Source organism: Chelmon rostratus, chromosome 12 (assembly GCF_017976325.1).
Source record: "Chelmon rostratus isolate fCheRos1 chromosome 12, fCheRos1.pri, whole genome shotgun sequence".
Classification (NCBI taxonomy): Eukaryota; Metazoa; Chordata; class Actinopteri; order Chaetodontiformes; family Chaetodontidae; genus Chelmon; species Chelmon rostratus.
This window is the reverse complement of record NC_055669.1, coordinates 22,495,276-22,519,314: the sequence shown is the minus strand read 5'-3', so window position 1 is coordinate 22,519,314 and position 24,039 is coordinate 22,495,276. Positions and strand designations below refer to the sequence as shown.

The 24,039-nt window shown below is 43.5% G+C and overlaps 1 protein-coding gene across 2 annotated transcripts in view; it reads right to left on the bottom strand.

The window, feature by feature from the left end:
• The window catches only part of LOC121614739 (zinc finger E-box-binding homeobox 1-like), a 63,322-nt gene extending 46,469 nt beyond the window's left edge, over positions 1-16,853 (bottom strand). For both annotated transcript variants that reach the window (XM_041948775.1, XM_041948776.1), the window contains exon 1: positions 16,794-16,853. In XM_041948775.1, the coding sequence (XP_041804709.1) occupies positions 16,794-16,851 (58 nt within the window). In that variant the 5' untranslated portion in view covers positions 16,852-16,853. The remainder of the gene's footprint in view (positions 1-16,793) is intronic.
• Positions 16,854-24,039: the final 7,186 nt, after the last annotated feature.

Below are 24,039 nucleotides of genomic sequence, written 5' to 3'. Positions count from 1 at the left end.
CCGTCTACTGTATGTCAGGAGCTGGCAGCTGCCGCGGGGAGCTCTGCGGGCCGCTCCCTGGCACGTAGCCTCGGCTGGCATGGCCGTTCAGTCCACACTAGATGAAGACCGTGCCGCTGCCGTCTGGATGCGGGGCGGCAAGCTAGCTGGCTTTGAACGGCTGTCAGCGAGGAGAGCATCAAGCTGGGAGATGAGACTGTGGCCGGGTACCGGAGAGCTGGCACTGCAGAGGCAAAGCTTCATGTCTGAGTGGCACAGAACCAAAGCTGGGAAACAATCTCCATATGCTTTCAGTCGTTGGATTAAAAGTTCAACGGGACCTCTGGGACGGTTGGAGGAGGCACAGCTACAGGCGTTGATATTTTCAAAGACCTTTACTTCACTTACAACAGCAGAGGGATTTGGTATACAGGTTTGGTCTTCACGGCAGTATCTGATCTCACAGAGAGTCTGAGATGATCTTTGGTCTATTAACTTACATGCAAACAGATCAAACAGTCCTATCTGGTGCATTTAAACTCCCAGTGTCTGAGCACAGGAGAGGCTGCACAGCAGAAACCTTCGATGTACTGACTGTGGAAATATTGACCTGTTTTGAGAGCATAATGAGATGCTAGCCTACTTTTTCTTTACAGGTGTGTTTAGGGAAAACAGCGAAAATAAACAACTCAAGGCTGTTCTGTGCGTTGCGGGCAATAAAGACAAAGGCATAATCCTAAACCTGCAGGCGTACAAAGCAAACCCCCCAGATGTATAGGCAGCCTGTGAGGATATACGCATGTGTTTGAGTTTGAGTGTGTGTTTGTGTGTGTGCGTGCATGTTTACCCAGTCACACAATGCAGGGAGGAGGGGAAGGAAAACACTGGGACAGGCAGAACCTTCCGAGTGCAGTTTAACAAAATGTCAAGCACGTTCAGATCGCCGGCCGGCTGAAATGTCATCCGGGCGAGGGAGCGAAGAGGCTAACCAGAAAAACACTGCGCAGGTGTGTCTGCACAAAGTGAATGCCAGACAAATGTTTATAATTACATCACCTTCTGGCCACAAATGTGCCCAATTTGCCTTAACTGTTCAAGGAATCAAATGGATTAAACTCCAATACCCCTTGACCTTTATGATGTGTTTTTTTTGTGTGTTTTTCCAAAGACAGACAGAGCATGTGTGAGCAGACCGGCTCAGACTGTTAAGAGGTTCTGGGCTGGAGCTGGAGCTTTCCTCCCCTGAAGTGTGGTTTAATATAATTGTGCTGAAGGGCTGCATGCTCACGCCACAGGAGGAGAGTTTTATATCGAAGCCCGCCTGCTGTAACAGTGTCAGGTGGTATTTATGAGACTTGTAATGGGGCTGAAGCCCGGGCACACCTGCTACGCTGGGAAGGGTTTACTGTATATACACACACACACCTCTTCACACATATTAACACACAAACATCCACATTCAAGCAGCAAATCCTTATGTTTGCTTGTTTCTGCTTGTCTTCAGTTGTTGTTTTAGCTGTATTTAAGTGCTGTGTTGCGAGACAAATCTGATGAGGGCTTTATGTACGTAAATAAACCGAACCTGTCTCGACATGGAGGGAGTGGGAGAGAAAAGAGGCTGGCGAGAGGCTTTCACGGCTTTTCCAAGAAAGAAGTAAAACTTAAGGCAACGAGGGAAGAAAATTTTAGGTCACGTCCCATTAACATATTTCCACATACCTATCCTATTTTGGATTAATTAGTTTTATGTGCACCTTTTTCCATTTCCAAATTAGCATGACTTTATTTCAAGAGCACAGTCACACATTAATCAAATTATGGCTGCGACTAACGATTATCATTTAAACCGCCAATTATTTTCTCAATTAATGGTTCGATCAATAAAAATGTCAGAAGGTGGTGAAAAATGCCCGATATAATTTCTCAGAGACCAAGCTGATGTATCCACATGGCATAAACTGCTTGTTTTGTCAGGCTCTAAATCTTTTTTGACCATGTGTGTCGGAATTTGGTTTTGTGATACTGATACAAGATAAAAGTTGTGAGTATATTTCGGCTTTTACTCCACTGCACCGTGTGCAAATGACTGACTCCTGTTCTTTGCCCACTGAGCTGCAGATGAAACATGACTGACAGTTAAACTTACTGAACCTGGGTCATTGTAAGAAAAAAAGCAGAGAAATCTGTGTGACAGTAAGCAGCTTATTTTAGTAATTTATTCAACTTAACTGCATCAACCTGGAAGCATCTTATAGCCTGTATTAAAATAATGAAAATGTAATTTACTGGCCACATCACAGGGTTTTTACACTTGTGAATCGATTCAGACTAGACAATTAGTACAGACATTGAAGTTTGGTGTACAGACAACTCACATACTTCTGATTTTCTGTGAGTTCTGGCCTCCTTCTGCCTTTTCTGTTGGTGACTGTTGGAGGCAAAGCGACTGGTGACTAATGAGCCTCTATACTAGCTCACTACAGGTTGGTGAGATTAACTCCCAAGTATCTCTGAGCTCACATTAAGATGCCTGCTGCATGAGACCAGAGGGGAAAACAAACAGCGTTGATGAAACCCAGTCGAGACATAAAAGCTGCAGCCTCGGAGCTGCACCTGTGCCAATTCTCTGATGCCGATAACCCAAAAAGGAAAACTGCAGCTCAGCCAGACTTCTGCTTAGGTTACATAGTTGATGAGGGCAGGAAATTGAACTTTTTGCCCATCGATTAAACTGGCAGGTGGTTTCCAAAAGTCAACAGGTGATTTGGAGTAACACGTCTGATCCCAACATTTTCAGAACAAAGGTGAGGCAAAGAGAGTAGGCTTCAGTGAGCTGTCAGTCTGACCAAATCTGACCTTCAAACAGAAGACTAGTTACCTAAACTTACCAACCACAGACAAAACTCTGCATCATTCTGCTCTGGATGCTGCCACTTTGCTATCATGTCAGAAAAGATAAACTGTAACCTCTGCAGGCTGGTTATGTGGTTTAATGTTTGTGCATCACAGTGCAAAGTGAAGACGGCAGTTTACCTACGCAGGTGTGAAGAGAAGACAGAGCTTCCTCTACGTTCACTCAGCACCAAGACACGAAAAATCCCTGCAAGGATTGTGCAGAATATCATCTTTTTTTGTTGAAAATGAAGTAAACAAGACAGCAATGTTGCAACAAGCACTGCTACAGCACTACTACAGAGGAAACTCTGTAAGGACACACAGCAGACCCCCTCACTCACTTCCTGCCAGAGCAGACACACCCCCCTTGAAAGTAAACAGGCCACACAATCTCAGTCTCACACACACATAACTGTTGATGGTTGATAACTTCAGTCTGGTAACGGCAAAGCGTAAAAATTTGCAGATATGATGATGCAAATGGCTTCACAGATGCACAGAGACCAAGGTGTGGCCCCACAGGTTTCCCTCAGCGGTGGTAGAGGGAGCCAAAACCCCTCTGAGAGGCAGCAGCAAGAACACAGCAACAAAATGATGAGAAAGCCCGCAGTGTCGTTTGTCCGCATCTCTTGTAGACTGAACAGCTGACACCTCAGCAATCACGCTGCAGCGGCAACAATGATGCCAAAACTGCTTTGATCAACAGAAATCTACCAAAGTGGAAAAACACGGCGGCGTTCTCAGTGACAGCAGAGACGCTGAACGCTCAGCAGAAAATGAATAACAATTACACGGGAAAGTACATCAGATGTGATGTATATAGAATAATGAAAAAAGAAAAGCAGCCCAAATGTGTTCAAAGTGCCTGGTCCAAAACACAAAGATATTTAATTCACTCTCTCATATGACAAAAAAAAAACAAAACAAAACAGGAAGTCCTTGGAGTTGAGAAGCTGGATTAAATGACTGATAAATTCTTTCTGCTCCAAACTGCAGAGAGATATGAACCTGGTGCTGGTGTCCTTACCCTAAGACAAACACAAAAACACCAGAAATCGCACATCATAACTGAACATCACTGTCATTAAAATCCCGGAAACACATTCGTGCCAAAATAACAGAGAAATCTTATAAAAGAGCTTCATCAGCTCACAGCAACGGGATGTCTTGATGTTATGGGAGGCTGAAATCCAGTCTGGGATCTTTCCTGTCTCTTTCAAATATAAACAGCTTCAGTCAAAATGTTTGAGTTTCAGTAGCTGGCATTCTTTTATTTTCCTGGGGTAAGCTGTCATTATATTTTTATTAGCAACTTTTCTTGTTACTCGATTATTCCTTTAGTCTTGTTGTGCTCGCTCCTGGTTTTGGAGAGCTCCGGAAAATATACATATGCATATTTTCCTTCCGCACCGACTCAAGCTTGTAATCGCTGCCAAAGATGCAGCTACTAAATGCTGACTTGGAGCGGTTGAATACCTGTGGTCTTTTTCTGTTTTAAGTGTCAAAACAGCCATTTAAAATCAGCTTTGACTGAACATTGTAAGACAATAAGATTCAGCGCATACACATTTCTGTTTATAAAATGCAGAAGACGTGTGAAAAATGGCCATGGCGAATTGATAAACAGCAAATCTTTACTTTTGGTTATTTTCTCATTGAATTGTTGAAATTTTATTCCCCCACATGATAAGACACGTTTGCTGATGACAAAACATGCTTAAATCGTTAAACACCGGAGAAAAAATAAAACAGATTTCACAGGGCTCGAACTGTTGTCTCCCATGAATCACTGAGTGCAGAATAACATGTATTCAGATAACGCCTGTGCAGTATGACTTTCAGGCCCTGCCAACACCCCGCCAAGAGCCACAGTGGGGTGGTAATGCTGTTACTGTCACAGCTCCGGTGCAAACGTGTTGCTTCGTGCTTACAGCTCATCAAAAACCAAACGCTCTTCTGGCTCAGCAGCCGCCTCAATTACAGCAGCATCGCCCCCGGTTCTGTCGTCCCTCCATCCATCCAGTCTGGGTGTAATTCATCTGGGCTGGGTGGCCTCCATTAGCGCCCCTCCGCAGGGACAGGACAGCCTCTAAAGCACAGCACTCAGGGAGCGCACAGGGGCCCCGCACTTTACCCTAACAGCTTCATCAACTGCGCATCCCTAGAGCCAGACACACACACACACACACATTCATGCACACACCCTCTGGAGGGCCCAATTAGCAGCCATCACCTGTAATTCAATAACAACACTCCCTTTCAGCCGCTCAGCTCTCTCTTTCACTCAGCTGTGAATTTGCTTGCACGATTCAAAAAGGATGACTGCTAATGTTCTCCAACATCGACAAAAAAATCAAAAATTACCCTGACAGTGTATCAAGGGCTTCAAATATACCTGCAGCTCTTTTTTTTTTGCAAGCAAGAGGTGTCTTCCACCTCTTCCTCCCAGTGTTTTTTTTACAAGCGTCATATATCATCCCTCTGGCTCCACGCACTGCGAGCCCACAGGACACAGGATGGAGGAGAGACACAAAGAGAGAGTTCACATCTCAACTCAGCTTCTAATCAAATCCTCTGTTCCATTTCAGCGTGTTCACTCACATCCGCCGGCGTGGCGAGAGGGAAAAATAAAAAGACAGCAGCTGTCCAACTATGAAACAAATATAACATCCCAATAAATAAAGAGAAATCTGTCCACAGAATGTAAACAGAACCACAGTATAGTGGTGCATCATTATTAGCAGGCAGGTATTCAAAAGGAAACTGAATAATGTTCAAATACAAAGAGCAGCACCGCCCAGGAGGAGACCAATCAGGAACCAGTGTTATTTACCAATGATGCTCTTGGAGATTTTTGGAGTTCAGGTGACAACTAATTACTTGTTTTATACAACCAACAACCCAAAAGCCAAAGATGTTTCATTTATAATGATTAATAAACAGGGAAAAAGAGCAAATCTTGAGAAGCTGGAACTATCAAATGTTTTTGGCATTTTTGATTGAAAAACAACAATTAATCAATTACCAGAACAATTTCCAGTAAGTTTTTAATTCTTTTTTTATAAGTCTCTTGACTAATTAATTGACTAATTGTTTCAACTGTAAATCATTGTAAATTGAACCTGAAGATTCAAAAGTCTCCATGTGTGACGATACAAGGAAGTTGAGACTGATTCAACTTTATGCAGATACCCTCTGACAGGTGGGACCGACAACCAATCACGTTCATTTAATTTCCCCGGGGAACTGAACCACCGAAAAGCAAACAAAAGGAGGGAAAGCTAAATGTCACGGTCAATGGCTTCCCCTGAGATGTAAGTTCAACAAGCAGGAATATAGTGGGAGAAAAACAGCATGTTGCCAACTCGATGCTAAACACACCTGCAAGCTTCAGGCTCATGTTAAGGAAGAGGAAGACTGACTCTTTGTGAGGTTAATAAGAACAGACGATTCCCAAAATGCCCCAGAGAGCTGGTTCATTTCAACCAATGACTGGTGTATTAATGGCAGGTATGTCAACAAAAGCTTTCCAGCCAACTACTTTAGGAGCAGTGAGGTGGTTAGACATGTGATGCAACATGTGACATATTTTCAGCAGTGTCCACCTTAATTTTCCGACATGGCATTTAATTAAATGTAGAAATTTCTGAGCAATTCCTCATTTGATGCACACGGTGATCTGAGAAGAGAAGAACAGAATAAATCCCTCCGCTGTGCTTCTAATGTAACTCTCTCCTCCACTCCCACCTGTCCTGCTGCTGCTGTACCCACTCATGTCTCTGGGGGGTCTTCAGTGAGTCCAGGCCCCTCCTAACCCACCTGTCCACAGCTCATGATTTATGTCTCCTGAGACCACTGGGAGGTCGCCTCCCCTGCTCCTCCTGCAGGTTTTTATTCAATCATAAATAAGTCGGAATCTTCCGGGAATTCCTCGGTTAGGGTTGTGGTTTTATTTAGCTTTGGTTTGTGAGAGTAATGAAATGTGAAATTAGAATAAATAACCCACTGTGGCTTTTTAGGTTATTTTAATACAAAATGTTCCCGTGAAAAGAATCTGGTTCCTGTGAAAAGGCTGAAAGTATATACCATGGTGCATGCCTAAAGAAGCATTTTCCATTACTGTATACTGTGGAACTTCAGTAAGCACAGGCAGGGCATTTCAGATTAAAAGTCTTTTCCAATAGTGTGCTGGTCACGACAACACACACTAAAGAAGTCAGCAGCTTTGAGTCTTAAAACCTTTTCATCAAACGAGTGACAAGATGTGGATAAGATTGAATTTTCTGAAATCAAGTGAGAATTATTTACACTAGGCAGGTCCTTCTATTACTCAACAACCCTTTAAAAAGTGACCCTCCAGTATTAGAAAATAAGTAAAATTATCGAATTCCCAAACAGTAGATTTTACTTGGTTTAAGAGCAATCAAGTCGAGGGATGCAAATAACGGTTATCTTCATTACTGATTAATCTAACAACTATTTTCTCAAATGCTCTGTAGTCTATAAAATGTTTCAGCTAACAGTCCAAAACCCCAAAATATTATATATATCGCAAATGATTAAGCAATTATCAAAGTAGTTGACGATTACTAATCAGTTATTCTACTAGACGTTTAGGTTTGATGACTGAATAACAAGGGGAGGAACGATATTTCAGCAGCGCGCTGCACTTCTATTCGTCTCAGCTTTGCTGCACCTGTTTCTGTCTGGTTTACCTTTGAGATGTGTCCCAATTTTAATGGAATGTGGCCTATCATAGGCATGCGACACTCCACTTCAATGACGACATGCAGGACTACAGCTCGACTTAGTCTCTACTGTATCAGCGGCTCGGCGCTGTGCCTGGAGGCAGGCAGCAGGTTTGGGCTGAGTTTTCACGGATTTCCTCTGAGCTCAAGGATCCGGCGGCCTCTGTTCTGCTTCTCAGGCGGCAGGAGAAAAAAGAGAATGGAGGATGGCAGGATATGCAAATTGTGCTACCACCAAAGGAGAAGGAGAGGAGTTTCCCACCGGTTGAGTGTGAAAGAGTGCTCCCCCTCTCCCACACACACCCACACACAGGACTTTGAATGGGAGTCTTTCTTTTGACACATACTGGTCTGCATGCGCACATAACCGACACTGTCAAACACGTATAAACACAAACATGTAGAAAAGCATTTAACACTCATGCAAACGCACATGTGCACTCATATATGGGAGTTTTAACACACACACACACACACACACACACACACACACATGCATGGTGTGTGGTGGGATGCTGGTGAGCACCAACAGAATAAACTGGGTCCCTTCACCACAGGCTGTCTTTCACAGCTCAGCCCTGGTTAGCACCACAGTACAGATTAAAGTTTTAGCTGTTAGCTGCTAGGGGAGCCTCTTGAATGCATGAATATTCAGGTGGTTTAATGAGAACGATGAAAGACAACAGCAAAGCAGGTTACTTGTGGAAATGGGTTAGGCCACATTTAAGAACAGTACTAATACGAGTTTGGCAGTTCCTCTGAGATTTTATGCACCAGTGGCGCTGGAGGTAAATGTCAGTTTTGGTTCCACGTTTGCTCTGCTTTGCTTTGCTTTGCGCGTAGGTGGCAGTGAGCTGACTATGTCTTCATAACATCAATTTTAAACGCCATTGTAAGTTTGGAGGAGTTGGCTTTACTCTAATCTTATTTTAATTAGGCGCGGCAGACTAAACGTGAAATGGCTCTTTTCTGCCAACGCTTCTGAGCGCTTCATTCTTAGCATGACACATCTTTCACATGTCACATATTTATGAGGCCACAGCAGCTTTAAACTGTGAATGTCTTTCATTAAATTATAGCAACAAATCCAGAAAGAACAGACATTAAATTCCTATTTTTTTTCTTTCTTTTCTTATTTTGAAGGCTTTGACTATTACACAGCCATCTGCAGAACGAATGAAGCACACTTGTGTGTTTTGATATCACTGTAAACATCCTGACTGAGTTTTGAATGGGGTAATAGATTCATTTCTGCTGCCTGGACATAGAACAGGTAATGGATAAAGATGCCACCTGAAGATGTTCTTCTCAAGTTTTTACTGCACTTCTACTCTTGCAGGCTTGATTTGTTACTCCTAAATTGATGAAATGGTGCACAAACTGGCACTGGAGGACTGGGGTGACTAACAATGAAGGTCATGTACATAAAAATAAGCAAAAATTGATGTCAGTGCAGTTTACTATCAATGCACACACCCATTTATAATGATTTGAAGCAGAGAAAAAAGGTCTTGTATGGTATTTTCTTTGTTTACTTTTGTGTGATCTTTACGAAGCACACTGGGGAAATGTGGCAAACACTGAAACTGCCACTTTCTCACGTGTTTTCTGGTGCAGGGCTGCACCATCGACCTCTGACCTCTCTGTGGAGGACTGGGAGGATGGTTGACTATGTGGGGGGGGGGGGGGGCTGCCTCCTCAAATCTGAGTAGTCAACAATTGTGATGCACACAACTTATAGTTTAAAGTTTCAAAAGCCACGCTATCACACATTTTTCAGATTTATTTAGACTCCTCTGTGCCGTGCAGCCTGAATGACACAGCTAGTTGCTCTCAGTTTCATTTCATATCAGAGGTCAGCGCACCGTTTCCCTTCCACCTCGACTGGAAATAGTTCCCATGTTGAGCGTTCACGAGTTGCAGGGGCAAATCACACCTGCATGACAACAGGCGCGTCCGTGCAACAGTTTCATTAAAACAGATTGTGGCTGTTTTTAAGGCATAGCTTAGCTCATCAACCTCCCCACACACCCTGAACATCATCATCAGATTCATTAAGACAGCTGATATTTTTCTCGTCATCTCATTCTCGTTAAGCATAACTTCCTTTCTTCTTCTGTTACCCATATAGTTATATGTATTTAGTTAAATAATGCTAAAAGTTGCTGTATATGTGATGAATAAAATGATCCAGGCTTTAACTACTCCTGTATTTCAAGATATGCTATGCAGGAATTGTCAGTTACAGTTTTCAGCTCTCTGTCTACCACTTTCATGCTTCCCTCTTGGATGCATGTTGCTTACGGTCTGGTACCTGGTTGCAACCTATTTATAAAGTTCCGACCTCACCCCTGCACTGTTATTGGCTGGGGCTACACACCCACTGCCCAAAGGCTGCAGCCCAGAAACGTCCCGACCACAGCGAAATATGAGGAAAATAAGAAAATACAGGCACACGCTTCTAGTGGGTCATGAGTGATGATTGAGAGGCATTACTTTTGTATGAGTCTAGAGTCAATACATTGTTTTTTAGGTAAATATTGCTTAGTACACATTTAATTTAACCTGCTATAACTTCATAAACCTTGTGCAAGGCAGACATGTGGGTGTATATTGTTTAAAGCTTGTGCGTACGCCTTTATTAGGCTGTACTGAGTCATCTTTCTACGCCTGATCTGTCAAGGTGCCTTTATCGGCCAACATCATCTAATTGAAAGGCAACAGCAACAGGAACCACTGATTTTCCCTCGCAGGCACCATGTTAATGCATGTAAATCCAAACAAGCAGGCCTGTGTTGTTATGCAAAGCCTGGAGGAAAGTAGCAGTTTCCCACCTTGATGCTAACACACACACACACTCTCTCTCTCTGACGCAGACACACGAACACAGGCACACACACATTACTCAATTAGTCACAGAAGCAGCATCAGTAGCCCTGACGCACCTCCCCCTCCGGACCATAAAAGGCAATGGGAGGGGTTAATGCTGACTTGCTAAAGACATCCTGTAGTGCTTTGTCATTCCACAAGCCCATTTGTACAAGGGAAAGAGAGCACACACACACACACACACACACACACACACACACACACAGCTCCAGGCTCTTTAGCACAAGGAGAAAGTAAAATATATGACCACTGGTCGTGGATCAATTAACAGCTACTGTTGACCACAACCAATTTCCCTCTAACGCTGCCAAAATCACTAATCCTTCATATAAAAAACAGCTTTGATATTTGGCAACTATAATAACGTGTTGGATTTAGTCTAATTGCATTTACTAAATGTGATTATACAACATTATAACATCTAGTATTTGTTATCAGACTAATCAAATGAGGGCACCAGGATGAACCCAGCCTATGGCAAGGCCCATTAGCCAGAAATTAATGCTTAATACTATCTCAGGACACTCACAGATCACTCCTCTGCTCTGTAGAACAGCTGTAACTGGAGCACCACAAGAAAACTGCTCAGTCATACAAAAACAAAATACAGACACGCTGCAGCATTTACATTTAACCCTTTTTTCCTTTAAGAGAGTGTGATTATACATGGCTTTAGAACCACAGTGCGTCATGCTCAAGAAACACTGGTAAACAGAATAAAGTCCTGCATGATGAACTATACAGCGCTGATTTGGAGCAATAAGCTCGGCTCAATGGCCGAGTCCCTATGAGATGATGCAAAGTTTGCTTGTGCGACAAGCGAGGCGCTAATGGAGCATTACAGCTTCAGCATCCACAGAGGAGAGCTGCATAAATACCAGACACATAGAGAAAATGCTGCTCATCTAGGCATCAAACAACAGCAGGCTGATCAAAGAGCCTATCACCAAAGAGACAAGAGTATTCCTTTAAAACAGTAATTCAAAGCACTTTCAGACCAACAAAAGTCTGTTTCCCTTAAAAGACTTTAAAAAACAGCAGTCGGTGAACAGTCAGTGAAAGCTGTTGTAAACACTACACTTGTCTGTTAATGCACCACTATCACTGCGAGTGAAAATACTTCATATAATTAAACCAAAGGTACATTTGAGGATTATTATGTTGCATGACAACGAACAATATTTTTAGTACAGCATTCGCTCTAGAAACATAACTGGTTCCAAAGAAAAGAGAAACCTTACAAAGAGGTGCTTCTAGCAGTGCTATGGAGCTGTTTTTCTATGAGTGGGTCCTCGTTTTGTTGCTCTCATGCACACACACAGAGTTGCACATGCACGCAGGTGAAGCAATACACAGTCCAGGCAATGGTTTTCGTACTGCTCCACTGATCTACAAGTGGTAGTAATATGCCTAAATATGCTGAAAAGTGTCAGCAAAGACAGAGGAGAAGATGACTGCTAGCTAGTACAGGCTGACGTCAGCAATGCTGGATTGAAAATGCGTAAAAATCAGATTTGCAAGTTTCATGAGGAAGAAAATGCATTCACCACATTGGTTAGATCTCAAGCAGGTTTGTTTGTTTAGAGAAAACTCCACAGGGCACCTTTAAACACCCAATCCTTTTTTTTATGTCTCCAAAAACCTCCACAGGGCAGGCGGAGAGACGCTGGTGAATGCCCAGGACCTGGCAGGGTTGCACGTACGAGAGGTCCAAGCCTGGGAGTAGGCTGCTGTGTTTATCCTGTCAAGGTATGTTAACACCAGGCCGCATTCCTGTAGTCCCTAAATTGCAGTGTTAGATTACAGCCCATCTGAGAGCGCTCTCGTACACACACAAACATGCAGCACTTTAAAGCAAGAGGAAGGGCACTGGATGACGAAGCCGCGACCAAAGTGGCAGCAGCAACAGGCGGCGCGCATGGACGGCCGACACCTGCCATTTACAGAGCTGCAGAACATGTGGTGGAGCTGAAAACAAGTTCATTGAGCCTGTACCTAAGGCTGTTTAGGTAGAGAACAAACAGCTTCATACTTTCCCCTGCTTCACAGGGATGTAAGTATATACTTTACATGAAAAACATATGAGTAAACTGTTTCATAAACGGTGCATGCTGCCACAACTCACTCTAAATGTACAGAGTATTCTGTGGTAAGGGTTTAATTAAGGCAAAAACAAGGACAGTAAAAGAAAAGTGAAGGTTGGTGGGGGTCTCTGCAGGACTAGAGCTAGATGACACTCATTATTTCCTATTTTTTATATCACCATGTTTACAGCAGCTGCCTGGAGGGAAATCATCTCTGTAAAGAAGTAGAGCAAGGCCAACAGACTGTCAGCTATCAAAAACACCAGGCAGGTTAGTTTTAGCTTGTTTATATAGGTGAGACCAATGCAGTCTGAACTTAGATGGCACACTAAACCAGCACAGAGACTCTCAGTCCAATCTCAAGTAAATTGCAACGTTGCTCATAATAAACGAGATCATAACTACAGGAAATGACAATACAAACACAAGGTTTTATAGACTAGCCTTGCTCATGCATAACAAAAAATAGTCAAGGACAAACTACAGTGTGAGCTGTTGCTCACATCCAGCTTTTTTTCCTCCCGTTCTCTACTGTTTTAAACACCAGAGACGTTACTACAGCAAAGAGCTCAAACAATGTTTATCTTAAATTACATGGACTGGAAGTAGGTTTCTTTTCACTCCCTAACACTGCCTCTAACCAGCAGGAGTGACAGATGACTTAATCTGTCTGCTTACAGTCTGCTAATGACTTTGCTAACAGTTCTGGTTCACTAAAGTACAACGGCGCAATGAGAAACTGAAACCACACAAACATGCCGAGTCAACTTTAAAGTCAACTACAGTTTGGACCCAAGAAACCCAGGTGTGAGTGAGCTCTTAACACATATTGTTAAAGATGCTCAGCTGTTGCTAACCATGTATAGTACAGCTGCCAGTCTGCCTTAATATAGATTAGTGTGTCTGTAATTTGAACTCTGTCATACTTTGCCTTATAATGTTCTCAGACCATAATCAATAATGATAAACAAGAGTCAGCAAAACTCCCCAGTGAGGAAAGGAGATGGTTCCCTGAGACATGTGAGGTGCTACAGCTACAGGTGAAAATGCTAGGTGATTAGTCGATAAGTCAATTAATGTATGAAATCAACTGGCTATTTTTGATCAGCGATAAATCGTTCCGTGAGTAATTTTCTGTGCAAAACATGCTCAGGTTCTATATTTGCTGGTTTTCTTTGTTTTATATACATATATAAACATAAAAGATGAATATATATATTTGGGGGGTTGGCTTGTGGACTGTTGTTTGGACAACAGTTTCAGCTCTGGGAAGTTACAATGTTCATTTTTCACTATTATCTGACATTTTATGGACAACATTATTATATTGAGAGTATACTAAGTGATCGTTAGCAGATTTGGCTCCATGACGACTTAAAATGCATTAAAATGCATGAATGAAATGTACAGACTATCACCTGAGGAACATCAGGTACCATCAGGAAAGACCTGAGGTGGAATGTAATTCAAGGTGAGCCCATCTACTGCCTGTCTGCCCGCTCTCTTTCCATACACAGCACAAAGTTTGTCCACCTTTATGTTTCCTTATATGTAAATGAATTCATTTACAGAACACAAAGCCACTATCAAGCAGGTGAACTGTTGTGAAATTATATCATAATAAACTGAAGCTTTTGTGACGTATAGCTGATAGTATCAGCAGCTGTTTGCTACATCATGGTGATGACAGGCTGGAGGTCATGGCACATTAGCACAGGCTAATGTTTGGCACATCAGCTGCTTTGAAATTCAAAGGAGGGTTAGGACAGGCTGTGGACGAGCAGCAAAAATAAACGTCTGAACCGAGGCAGGATGGAGAATGAAACGGAAAGGAGAGGAAGATGAGTTTCACTCGCAGCAGATGAAAGCGGTGCGCACTGAATCAAGGCACCTTTTGCCATCTTGATTGTGCGCCCCGTTACACGGACAAGGATGCGCTCCTTTCACATTATAATCTCATCTAACGTTATATGTTTGGGGATTAAACGAAATCAGACGCTCAGGAATACTCCCGTCATGTGTTTGAGCCGCGCACGGCAAGGATATCACGGGGAAATCGGTTAAAATACACCTTTATAGGTGTTGCATCACCTTGCGTACCTGGCTGTCTCCCGTCCAGAAAAAAAACAGCAACCCCGCCTTCACTGCAGTAATGGTACTGACCGCCATTCCCTTCCGCACACCGCTCAGGAAATTGTATAACGAATTACCGCAACACAATAGATGGAAACGAGAGGTTTGACGGTGAGCTCTGCAGGCGCAGTTATTGTGCACGGCGGGGAATAACAGAGGAATAACCACCTTATGCACCGCTCATTTTCCGTGCACAGACACACACAGGGCTGCTAAGTGCACTCGACCTAACAAGGCAACCAGTCCACACACAAAAAAATGCATAAAAGGGAAGATAAAACATGCACAAGTGGGTCAGAAATGCGTGTCGATGAGATAAATCCCGCGAGAATGAAGGGAGGCGAGCATCCATGCGAAGCTGGCGCTGGCACACGGTGAAAACTACAAAAAAAAATCATGTCTACCTGCACAAGTTGACATTTGGAGCGGTTTTCCTGGCTCCTCACAAGACACTGAGCCTTCAGGGAACGGCGAGCGGTTCCTGTTCCGTTAACGGTCGAGAGCCAGCAGGTGTTATTTCTGTTTATTTCTAGGCCATTTGTCAGCCCCGTTATCCGCGTTCAGGTAAACATGATGATGATGATGATGATGATGATGGCTCCTGTACGGACGCGCAGAGTCACCGTCGTGTCGTCAGCAGGAGAAAAAAAAGGTGCTTTCCAGCCCCTCGGCTCACACACATCATGCCTCATAACGGTGTCTAAAAATATATAAATTTATGGGTTTACTTTTTTTATTGGCTGATGCGATGCAAGAGGGGGAGAGTACAGGTAAGAAACCGTCCAATGAGGGATCTGGCTCCGGAGGGTTGTGTAAATTTAAAGTTATTACAGGAACTTACATCGAAATACTCTTTCACACCGTTTTTTCACTACAGGTGAATTAAAAAAAAAAAAAAAGCTCCAGCCCTCAAACACCTATTTTGACGTAATTCCTCTAATGATATCACATAGATAAACTTCCTGTTGGTAGTGTTTAAGGATTGTTGCAATTATATTCCACTAAGTACGAGAAGGTAAATAAAATGCACATATTTTGTAATGAAGGGGCTCGAAACCTATGCTTACTAACTACATTTCTTATAATGCTCAATTGCTGCCTAAAAAAAAACATTTATTTTCAGCGTTGCTAGCGGTTCACAAGCCCGAATTGACAGGTGCAAAAAGCAAGTCAAACATGTGCAATGAGTGCAATGTGCAGGGCTATCAAGAAAAACTCCACGCTGAAACACAAGAATTGCTAAAGTAATGAAGCTAAACTGGCACGAGCAACGAGGAAACACAATGCATGAAGATAAATTTGGCGATCCACTTTAGGAGTATTTAAAAACACAATTTCTACTCTTACCTTAACTAAAGGAACATGTGGTGCTGCAGATGAAGCTGGGAGGGGTGGAAGTGGAGATAAAATAAACATCCCATCTCCTTTCCATCACACGAGCGCCGGTGATGTCGACCAAATCCCATGCAAAAAATCCCATGCATTCACGGCAGCGGCAGAGAACGCATCCGGCCGTCAGCACAAACCGATAAAGTTGAATTATTTTGCACGGGAGGGAGAAACTGCACCATCCGGGGCCGAGTGAGCCGCAAGTTAGCACGAAACTAACCCCGCAACAACCTCGCCCTGAAAAAAAAAAAAAAAAAAAAAAGCCCACACTAAACTACAAACTGCGCTCTGCGGGCCACGTTGTTCTGTGAAAGCCCCGCAACCTGCCGCCAAGTGTTGCTATGGGTGGAAAAGTGACAGAAAGTACAGGAACAAAGAGAGTAAAAGTTAAGGAAACTAAAAATACGGACAACTATCGAGCGCTCCTCGGGTTCTTATATCTGGCGAATAACGGTTCACTCAGCCAGGCGGCCCCGTGCACCGCTAGGCGGAGAAGCCAGCCAGGTATAACGGTACACCACCACACCGATATGAACACACTAATACTCCCCCAAACTCATCGAAACGTGGTCCAACTCACTCCCAAAAAGTCTCCAGCAGGACTTTACCGAGCGGAAGGCTCGCCGGCAGCCCGCCCGGCTCGTCCGGCGGCGGTTACGGAAGAGTTTGGACTTACCGCTGCTCCTCTTCGGGTTCGCCTGTTTTCTGCGCTTACACCTGGGGCCATCCGCCATGATCCTCTCGCTGAGTCTGAAGCGCAGCCGCTCGCAAGTCACCTCCCTCCTCCTCCTGTCTCCCCCTCCTCCGCCTCACCCCTCCCCTCCCTTTCCCCTGTCCGCTTTACGACATCACCTTCCCCCCGCAAAAACACCTGGTTTGCGACACACTGGGCGCTTTTACGGCATCACCTTCTCAAACACCTCAGCGCACGGCCCCTCCTACTGGCCGCTCATGGGTGTGTGCTCTCTGAGCGGTGGTCCCACCGCCCTGCCGGGGTCCGAGCGGGACTCTCACTTTCTCTGCTCCTCCCGAATGCTGAGGAAAACTAAATTATAACAGGGAGGTGTTTCTCCACAGGTGGAAATGTACACTTTTGTAGAGCTAAAGTGGAAATCACGAGTCAGTGATTTGTACTTTACTTGAGTATTTCCATTTTATGCTACTTTCTGCTTCTAATCGACTCTATTTTGAGGGCAGATATTATGCTTTGTGCTCTACTGCTACTTATTACGATATATTGATAAAAATGAAATGCCCAGCACTTTAGTAAGTTAAATTAGCTCCACCTTTTTGCGCTGCAACATTAAAGTGATGTGCACATTAATGCATCACTAATTACAACCCAGTAATATAATTTATGATTCTGAAAATGGACAATGTCTATAATGAGTACTTTTACTTTTGGTACTTTTAGTATATGTTGATGCTAATGCATTTGTACTTTTTTTTTTATTAAAGTAAGAGGTTGAATGCAGAAATTTTACTTGTAACAAGGTATTCTGACACTGAGGTTTTGCTACTTTTACTTAAGATGTGAGTACTTTGCCCGGCAGCAATAACAAACTGTAAAAGTCCTCTATCACAAGTACTTAAAATACTACCTATGATTATTAGTATTGTGATGACAAATGTGCTAAATACTCCATTAGAAGTAAGTGGGTAAAATGCTGCTTTCTATATATCGGAGTCTGCATAATTGAGAATACAGTCCACTAAATGTCAAATGTCATGCATTCAACATGCATCCAACACTATAATCACATTTGACCTCCTTTTTTCCTTGAGCTTCCTCCAGTCAGACTAATGAGATAAAGCGTAAAGAGAGCAGCTTTTCCTTCCCAGCAGAGCCGGCACAGTCCATGACACCGGGTGTCACTGGGGGAAGAGGTACTCAGATCATTTACACAAGTAAAAGTAGCAATACTACAGTGTCGAAATACTCTGCTATAACTTAAGGCCTGCATTCAAAATTTTACATAAAAATAAGTAAAAGTACAAAAGTATCAGCATCAAATTAAAGTACCAAGAGTAAAAGTACTCATTATGGCCCATTTCAGAAATATCTATTATGTTACTGGATTATAACCATTGATAGATTAGTGTATCGCTTTAATGTTGCAGCTGGTAAAGGTTTGGCTAATTTTAATTACTTCACACACTGTTTAATAACTTTAATCTAAAATAAAGTATTATATTTTGTTTGTTGATAATATTTTGTATTAATAATATGAGTCTAATGGAGTAGAGGTGTGAAATAATAGAAAAAAAGAAAACACAAGTACCTCCAAATTATACTTAAGTACAGTACTTGAATAAACGTACTTAGTTACTTTTCACCACTGCTGTGTTTTTGCAGTTACAGGCTTACGTAAAAAAGACACCCTGTAAACCTTTAAAAGAAGAATAAACTCCTATTTATCACTGGGTTTCACACAAAATTAGTTTTCCATTATTCTGTAAATATGTTCAAATGAATCAATCTTTTTTTAAAATATATTTTACTCGTCATATGCTCCATCTAACATTTCATGGGTCAAACTGAGCATCCAAATTCACAGCAAGCAATGATAGAGAAGCATCTCAGTCTTTGTCACAAGATGTAATCTGGAAAACATACTGAGAATCCCTTGAGCCTGACTCAGACCAATCAGCACACTATGAGTGTCGTCGAGATGATAATTTAGTAGATTTCTCAAAACTGGGGGCATTTCTATCCTGTTACTTCTCCTCACACAAATATGTTGGATGTTGTGTGTTTCACTTGTTTGATCACTGAAGACATTCTCAGGGTCATTCCCCATCAGCACGAGAACAAAAGTCTCCTCTTCCTGTTTGGTGCTAAATAAAAACTAAGCATATTTTCAGCCGTATAATCATTTGTAATGTAAAACGTTAATGTTAAAGGCTAGCAGAGGTTGCTTAACTTCTCAGTGGTGGCCTTTTTGCTTACTGTAAACACACTGTATCTCTAAATTATTGTGTAACGGAAAGCAACGAGGGAAACCTGGGTCCAAAGCTGCATGCCCACACAAAACTGAGAAGGGTTTTGTCCTCAGCAGGAACAAGTTCAATGACAGTTCACAGCAGGTCAGGGGAGTGGCCTTTACGGCCCTGTCGGGCTATTCTTGTACCTGCCCGTGATCAGGTTTCCAGTTCAGACGCACCAGGTGCTGCTGCGAGCGTCTCACAGCCAGCAGGACTCCTCTGCGTTGACAACAGGGGATGAACAGCAGAGGTTTAACATGGGGACAGAAAGATTAAAAGAAACAAGTTTAGGAAAAGTACAAAATACAAAATAGAAATTTACAATTAAAATATGGAGAATATAAATATTCTCAATGAAGAGGTGTTCAGTGTTTGAAATAAAGATGATAGAATGAGCAAAATGTTCACTAAAGATGTGCAAATGTTTCAGTTTTGATTATCAATTAATTGCTTTCTGATCACATGCAAAGAATTGTGTTTCTTTGTCGTGTCAATTCAATAAGTCTTGACTTTGTTCATTAAAAAAAATTAAATGTCATTTTGAGCTCTGGTGGCTTGTTTTTACAGACTAAAAGTGATGGCACCTCGAATAAAAATGGTGGCTCACTAAGCTATGGCAGGATGACAGTGAGCCAGCATGTTCAATACCAGACTGCATCTGAAATCCAACCCTGTTTACTATGTCGTTCACTCTGTTGTCAGACATTTGATTTGATTGCCTGATTTCGGTGTGTAAATGTATCCATTAAGAAGAGCCCTCAAAAATTCAACAATGAAAGAATAAAACTTGCACCCATGGCATTCTGCTAACAAGCCCACAATGCAATGCTTTCCATTTTATAGACTCCAAAGATGTCAGTAGTGATGCAAAAAAAAAAGCCCCTAAAGCAGCTAAATGAAACTCAGCCATCATTATTTTTACATTTACACCTGTGCTTTTCTGTCTGTGACATGTCAAAATGTCTTCTTTGAAAAAGGCATCCTTCAGCATGGAGCGAGTGAGGATGTGTTTCCCAGTTTATGACTTTCCACTGCTGTGGAAAGAGCCATATTTAGAAAAAAACAATAATTTGTGGATGTATATATAATCTAATATATGAAAACATGAAGCCCATGCAACAAAATAATTGTTAACACTGGTGTATTCAGATCCTTCACTTCAGTAAAAGTGTCAATATCGCACTGTAAATATACTCTGTTACAAGTAAAATTTTAATTGACTTAAGTATAAAAGTATTAGCAACAAAAAGTACTTAAAGTATCAAAAGTAAAAGTACTCATAATTATATTTTATCATATACTATATTATTATTATTATTATTCTTACTATAACCTTCAACCGTTAAAGTTGTCGCTGCTCGAGGTAGAGCTAATTTCCATTACTACATATATATATTTAAAATGGAAATACTCAAGTAAAGTGACAAGCCCGGAGGCACCAGATAAGGAGGACTCAAAAATGCAGACCACAGACAGCTCAGCGGAGTATTCAAAATAAAAAGGTTTATTAACTCAAAGCGCTCAGGATAAACAATGAATGGGAAACTGAAGGAGATACAAAGTACAACAGAAAACGCTAAGGATAACTGGAAAACTAGAAAATGAATAATCAAGCTCGAAGGCTGAGGCGATAACAAAGTAACAAACAAAGATACCAAACTAGACGAGATGCAAAGTATCAAACAAAAGACCTTACAGGCAATACTGATAACTAGACTTACAAGGATCAAGGACGCTAGAGAGCAAGGCGAGTACGAGACAAGGCACATGACAATCTGGCACAGGACAAAGGGAGACGCGGACTATATATACACGAGGTAACAATGAACAGGTGGAGACAATTAGGGCGGGGTAGACAATCAGACAGGCGGGAAACACACCGGGAAGTCAAGGGCCTGAAACGAGAGGAGAGTTAGGTTTCACAATAAGACAGGAAGTGTATGACAAGACATGACGCTAGTGAACAAAAACACTTAACAGATTTGACGAGACATGACAGTACCCCCCCCTCTAGGGCCGGCACCTGACGGCCCAGGAGCATCAGGATGCTGTCCGTTAAAGTCATCTATGAGCGTTTTATCCATAATAAAGCTTGTGGGAACCCAGGATCTCTCCTCAGGACCATACCCCTCCCAGTCCACTAGGTACTGGAATCCCCGTCCCCGACGGCGCACAGCGAGCAACTTTTTCACCGTGTAGACGGGACCTCCATCTACAAGGCGAGGTGGTGGGGGTGGTTCGGTGGGGGGTACCAGGTTGCTTTCACGGACAGGTTTGAGTTTTGACACATGGAAAGTGGGGTGAACTTTCATGGACCTGGGGAGTTTCAATCGGACAGACACAGGATTAATGACTCTGGATATTGCAAAGGGTCCCACAAACCTGGGTGCCAGCTTTCGGGAATGAACATGGAGGGGGAGATCCCTGGTAGATAGCCAAACCTTCTGGCCCTGAACATACTGCGGTGCCACTTTCCGGTGTCGATCAGCCGCTGCCTTCACCCGTGCCTGGTTACGGCACAGCATGCTCCGTGCTGCTGCCCAAATGCGTCGGCATCTTCTTACCAGGGCGTGGGCTGAAGGGACGGTCACTTCCTGTTCGTTTACCTCAAACAGAGGGGGCTGATATCCATACACTACGTGAAATGGTGACATTCCAGTGGCTGCTGTGGGGAGAGTGTTATGAGCATATTCCACCCACGTAAGGTGGTCACTCCAGGAAGTTTGGTTCTGGGACACAAGACAACGGAGGCAAGTTTCTAGGTCCTGATTCATTCGTTCGCTCTGGCCATTGGATTGTGGGTGGTACCCGGATGTCAGGCTTACAGTCGCACCCAGCATCTGACAGAATTCTTTCCAGAAATTGGAGATGAATTGTGGCCCTCGGTCTGAAACAATGTCTTTGGGTAATCCGTGTATGCGAAATATTTCCCTAATCATGACAGTAGCTGTGTCTTTGGCTGACGGCAGTTTGGGTAATGCGATAAAGTGGGCCATTTTGGAGAATCTATCCACCACAGTGAGTATGGTTGTGTTACCTCTTGACGTGGGTAGTCCGGTGACAAAGTCCAGAGCGAGGTGTGTCCATGGTCTCTGAGGGATAGGCAGGGGTTGAAGGAGTCCAGACGGGTTTTGACGGAGAGTCTTGTTCCTGGAACAGATTTCACAAGCCTGCACATATTCCAAAATGTCTTTATTCATGGTGGCCCACCAGAACCTTTGCCTGATCACATAGCCTGTCCTTTTCACCCCCGGATGGCATGTAAGCAAGGATGTGTGTGCCCAGTGGATCACCTGTGACCTCAGACGAGCCGGTACAAACAACCGGTCGCTGGGACAGCCTGCCGGGGTTTCATCCCCCTCAGTAGCTTGTTGCACATCCTTTTCTATCTGCCAGGAGACCCCTCCGACCACACAGTTCAGTGGTAGGATGGTTTCGGGCTCCTTGGCGACCGGCTCCGGCTCATACAGTCGTGACAAGGCATCCGGTTTAGTATTCTGAGACCCGGGCCTGTACGACAACGTAAACCGGAACCGGCTGAAAAACAGCGCCCAACGGGCCTGTCTGGCGTTAAGTCTTTTAGCAGTTTTGATGTATTCCAAATTTTTGTGGTCAGTCCACACTAGGAACGGTTGTTCTGCTCCCTCTAGCCAGTGCCGCCACTCTTCGAGCGCGGTCTTAACTGCTAAGAGTTCCCTGTTGCCCACATCATATTTTCTCTCTGTCTGGTTAAGTTTGCGTGACAAGTAAGCACATGGGTGAATCTTATTATCCTTAGCAGATCGTTGTGACAAAACTGCTCCTACCCCTTCGTTGGATGCATCAACCTCGACCACGAACTGCCTTTGCGGGTCCGGTACCGTGAGGACAGGAGCGGAGGTGAAGGCAGTCTTCAGACGCTGGAAGGCTGTCTCAGCACCGGAAGACCACTGAAATACTGCTTTGGAAGATGTGAGAGCATGGAGAGGAGCGGCAACAGAGCTAAAGTTCCTGATGAATTTCCTATAGAAATTGGCAAAGCCCAAAAACTGTTGCAATTTCTTGCGGTTGGTAGGAACTGGCCAGTTAGCCACCGCGCTTACTTTCTCGGGGTCCATCTCAATCTGGTTCTTGGTTATCACGTAGCCTAAAAATGAAACCTGGTTAGTGTGAAAGTCACATTTTTCAGCTTTTACATACAGCTGGTGTTCAAGGAGGCGAGAGAGTATCAGACGTACATGACGCTGATGAGAGTGCAGGTCAGGCGAGAATATCAGGATATCATCCAAATATACGAAAACAAAGTCATTTAAATATTCTCTCAACACGTCATTCACATACCCTTGAAACACAGCTGGGGCATTTGTCAGTCCAAACGGCATCACCAAATATTCATAGTGTCCGCTAGGGGTATTAAACCCGGTTTTCCATTCGTCCCCTTCCCTGATGCGGATCAGGTGATAGGCGTTGCGAAGATCCAGCTTAGTGAACCACTGGGCCTGTTGAAGGAGCTCAAAAGCAGAGGACATTAATGGCAATGGGTAGCGGTTCTTGACAGTGATATCATTAAGCGGACTATAGTCTATGCATGGCCTGAGGGACCCGTCTTTTTTGCCAACAAAAAAGAATCCTGCCCCCGCGGGGGAGGATGAGGGTCGGATTATCCCGGACCTAAGAGAGGCTTGGATGTAATCATCCATTGCTTTGCGCTCAGGCACCGAGAGTGAGTAGAGCCTCCCCTTGGGGATGGGAGCTCCGGAGAGCAGCTCGATGGCGCAGTCTGAGGATCTGTGAGGAGGTAACGAGGTTGCTTTATTTTTGTTAAAGACCTCCTTGAGATCCCAGTAACACCGCGGAACCCGGGCCAAGTCCGGATACTGCTCACTCTCCTCCGTCGAAATGTCGAGGGCTGCAGTGCTCTGGGTTTCTGTGCTGTGGACAGATAAGCATGGAGAGTT